This window comes from Tarenaya hassleriana, unplaced genomic scaffold (assembly GCF_000463585.1).
Source record: "Tarenaya hassleriana unplaced genomic scaffold, ASM46358v1 Cleome3, whole genome shotgun sequence".
Classification (NCBI taxonomy): Eukaryota; Viridiplantae; Streptophyta; class Magnoliopsida; order Brassicales; family Cleomaceae; genus Tarenaya; species Tarenaya hassleriana.
In genome coordinates this window covers 4,719,647-4,724,506 of record NW_010966177.1, presented here as the reverse complement: position 1 = coordinate 4,724,506, position 4,860 = coordinate 4,719,647, and the positions used below count along the sequence as shown (strand labels likewise).

The following is a 4,860-nucleotide window of genomic DNA, read 5'->3' as shown; positions in this document are numbered from 1 at the left end:
ATATATATATATATAATATACGTATATATAAAATTTATATTTATATGGAAATATTTGTATATTTATACGTACAAATACATACATATATATATATGTATATATAAAATATATACTTATATATAAATATTTGTATGTTTATACGTATAAATAATAAAATACAGATATAGTGACGCAATTGCGTCACTAAAAGGTGACTAAATTGCGTCACCAAAGGGTGACGCAACTATTTGCGTCACTCTTGCGTCACCTTTTTTCGTGACGCAAATTTTGCGTTATTTTTTGCGTCACCGTTTAGTGACGCAACTATTTGCGTCACTATTTAGTGACGCTTTAGTGACGAAAATATTGCGTCACTATTTGCGTCACTTTTGCGTCACCATTTTAGTGACGCAAATTTTGCGTCACCTTTTGCGTCACCTTTTCTGTGTTTTCTAGTAGTGATTGCATACATAAAGTCATTATCTTCTATCACATCTTTAAGAGATCGTGTTGCATCAGAGATAAGTGAAGACCGTAGCCAATTCTGTGAAAGAACCAATGCTTCGACCATATCCGGAGTTAAGCTACTCCTATATTGGTCTAGAATGCGACCTCCTGTACTAAAAACTGATTCTGATGCAACCGTCGAGACCGGAAATGCCAATATATCTCTCGCCATTTGCGCTAAGATCGAAAATTTTCCACTGTGCATCTTCCACCACGTTAGAATATCAAACTCCATATTCAGATTGTTAGATCTTGCCACTTCAACCTTTTCCATCAAGTAAAGATCTAACTCACTTAGTGACCCCTCTATGTCTCCTACATCTGCCATCATTTGACTGAATGAAGCAAAAAGATTATCATATTTCTCGTAACCAATGCCAAGATCAATATCATCATTAGTTGGTACAACATATAACTCGGTGTTACCAACTGATCTATATTCACTTCCACTCTCAGCCACACTTGGTGTTTTGTACCATGTATGATACGAATCAAACAACCTCCGCAGCACATCAGTGACGCTCTTTTTCATCTCATCACATTTAGCATTATCTTTACCATATATCTTCTCGAAGCAATGAGTTACAAAACTCATTTTGCTTCTTGGATCGAAGACAGCAGCAATAATCAATAACTTATTAATTTTTTCTGTCCCCTCCCAATATTTGTCATACTTCCACTTCATACTCTTAGCCATCGTACTCAAATTCTGATCTGAGTTGTCAATCAACGATGCTAAAACAGATTCAACTCTTAGAATCTCATTATAACAACCACTCGAAGTGACTTTTTTTGTAGCAGAAAAGACCAGAGTTGAATCATAAAAAACTTTCAAGATATGTACTAACCGTCGAGCATTATCCCAATCGCTTTCCGACGGCGGACCAATCCTTTTTTTACTGGATCTTGACTCATCATCTTCATGAAAATATGCCTCATACAATTTGTCTTCGACTTCCATCCTCTCAAATGTTTCTCTGTACTTTAAAGCCGAAGTCAACATAAGAAAAGTTGAATTCCATCGAGTTGTGCAATCCAAGACAAGGCTTCCCCTAGTAAATTTACCACTTCCTTCTCGGCTTTTGAATGACTGTAACCTAGCATCCGATGATCTCACGTACTTAATAGCATTTCGAATGCCGATCACACTATCGCCCATGTCCGACAATCCTTCTTTTACAATCAAGTTCAATATATGCGCTCCACAACGCATATGTAGGTACTCACCATTCAGTACAAGAGTATTCACATTCACAAAACTCAAGCGATGCTTCAAAAGTCTAATAGCACTATCATTTGCACTAGCACTATCAACGGTTATAGTGAATACTTTGTCGATACCCCAATCATTCAAGCATTTCTCAAATTGCCTAGCAATAGTCTCTCCTTTGTGATTTGATATAGGGCGAAAACTGATTATTCTCCTATTCAACCTCCAAGAAATATCAATAAAGTGAGCAGTGACAACCATATAGCTCACTGTTGTAATTGATGTCCAAATATCCGTAGTAAACGAAACCCTCTGCTTATTATCATTCAGCAAACTCTTCAAGGCATCTTTCTCACTCAGAAAAAGTTGATAAACTTCCTTCGCTATTATTTTCCGTGAAGGGATCACAAACGTAGGGCACGCAATACTGCAAAAATGTCTAAACCCAACACCCTCAACAAATGCAAATGATAACTCATCCAATATAATCATTCTAACCACTGCCTTTCGACATGCATCTTGACTAAACCCAATAGCAACCAGTTTAGCATCGCCACAGCCTTCAGGCTTATCTTTGATCAAGACTTTCTGTGATCCACTTTCAACAAGTTTCTTGTAAACCTTGCAGCTCTTTTCTATGTGGCTCTTTAAACTACTAGTCCCCGAAAATGATGACCCATTCAACTCAGCACCACAATAGTTGCAAGAGCACTTGTTTGGGTTGCTAGGAAGTTTAGTGAAATGATCCCATACCTTTGATCTCACAGGGACCACCCTCTTTGAAGATTCATGTTTCCTCTTATTATTAGTTGTTCTGTCTACTTCATTTACGGCCACTAACTGCTGTGGATTATCATCATCCTGTTTGACAAAGAAAATCATTATTATTATTAATACATATTTTTTTTTGTATGAATCATTAATACAGATTATTAACACAAAAATAAAAGCCACATAATAATTCAGATTTAAGAGAATATGAACTAATGCATAATCTTAAAAAAAAAGAGAATAAGATGAAGAAGAAGTCACAAAACCCAAAAGAAGAAACATAAACAAACTAAAAAATATTTAAAATACAGAAGAAGCACACGACACGAAGCATGGAGAGAGAAGAAATTGTCACTTTATGTAGTTTTGAAAAAAAAAATAGATAGAGGAACGATGAATTTGGACCAAACTCATAAACCACATAACAAAGGCTTTAATCTTCGTGACAGAAACAATGGACCAAAAATGCTTCGACAGAGAAGATAACCTGAGACGCCATGAGAGAGATGAGTAATCGTGTTGGTCGTGAGGAAGAGAGAGTGAATCGCGTCGGAGAACAGACCGCCGGCGTCGAACACCGCACACTCCAATCGCAGATTCGCAGTAATAGTTTAGGGTTTTTACCGTGAAAGAAGGGGTGGGACTGTGGGAGAGAGTTGATAGAGAGACTGAGACAAACGGCCGTAAAGAAGAGTTGTAAAAGTAAAACAACATAATATATACCTAGGGTAAAAACTAAAAAAAAAATATCAATAACCGTTCGGTTAACCGCGGTTATGCGGTTATTAACCGAACCGAACCGAACCCGAACGGTTATTCAACATTCACAACCGATCGGTTATTTACCAAATAACCAAACCGAACCGAACCGAACCGTTGTTATTCGGTTCGGTTCGGTTCGGTTATTCGGTTAATAACCGAATTGGCCACCCCTACCTGCGACCTACGACATGTGACCGTGATTTCACTACATCCATATAACTACGACTACGACCAGATAATTGCGACCGTGATTTGACTACGACTAGCGAACTACGACTACGACCAGATAATTGCGACCGTGATTTCACTACGACCATATAATTACGACTGTGGTTTCACTACGACCATATAACTACGACTACGACCATATAATTACAACTGTGATTTCACTACGACCATATAACTACGACTACAACCAAATAATTGCGACTGTGATTTCACCACAACTATCTTTTAGAAATCGGAACGTTTTGTTATTTGATCTTATTTTTTCTCTAACATTTTCTCTATCTCATCTATTTCTTACAGTTTATCTAATCTATTCAAATACTCTTCTGGTTGATTCCTTATTCTATGATATTCTGATCATTTTTTTGTATGTACATAAGGTGTTTGATGAAATGTCTGTAAAAAAAACTGTAGAAGATGACCTGCCGTCTGTGAAAAATGTCCTACGTTCTACGGTAAATGACCTATAGCCTACGGCAGATGACCTACGGTCTGCCAGATAACCTGCGGCCCGCGGCAGGTCATCTTCGGCACCTATGGCTTGCGGTAGGTCACCTACGACACCTATCACACCTACTAATTTGCAAGTGTTTTTTTACGAAATCTATGCAAGTGTTTTTATACTTATATAAGAAAACAAAATTCATATAAGTGTTTTTTCATGTATGCAGAGGAAAACCAAATTCATGCAAATATTTTTTGTGACAATCTATCTTTTAGAAATCATAACGTTTTTCTATTTGATCTTATTTTTTTTTTCAACATTTTCTTTATCTCCTCTATTTCTTATAGTTTGTTTAATCTATTCAAATACTCTTCTACTTGATTTTTTTTCCTGTGATATTCTGATCATTTTTTTGTATGCACATAAGGTGTTTGATGAAATGTTTGTAAAAGAAAACTGTAGAAGATGACTTGTCGTCTGTGAAAAATGACATACGCTCTGCGGTAAATGACTTACAGCCTATGGCAGATGACCTATGGTCTGTCAGATGACTGCGGCCCGTGACAGGTCATCTTCGGCACATACGGCTTACGGTAGGTCAACTACAACACTTGCCGCACCTGCTAACGTGCAAGTGTTTTTTCACGAAACTCATACAAGTGTTTTTCTATACTTATATAAGAAAACAAAATCCATATAAATGTTTTTCATGTATGTAGAGGAAAACCAAATTCATGCAAGTGTTTTTTTTATAAATACAGAAAATCTGCAGGTTATAGTAATATAGAAGGGTATGATGGTCATTTTAACTTAAAAAAGTATAGAATACAAAGATTACAATAGTAGAAATATAAAATCCAAAGATGTTTTTTTTGGTACATTTATGCAAATTTTTTCTAATTTTTTTCCTCTTTTCCATTCACCGAGCAATATATATATATATATATATATATATATA

General features: G+C 36.2%; 1 protein-coding gene across 1 annotated transcript in view; it reads right to left on the bottom strand.

The window, feature by feature from the left end:
- The window catches only part of LOC104820158 (zinc finger BED domain-containing protein RICESLEEPER 1-like), a 4,780-nt gene extending 2,202 nt beyond the window's left edge, over nucleotides 1-2,578 (bottom strand). Inside the window, exon 1 of the mRNA XM_010550529.1 lies at nucleotides 450-2,578. Coding sequence (XP_010548831.1) covers nucleotides 450-2,578 — 2,129 coding nt within the window. The remainder of the gene's footprint in view (nucleotides 1-449) is intronic.
- Between the last annotated feature and the right edge of the window lie 2,282 nt (nucleotides 2,579-4,860).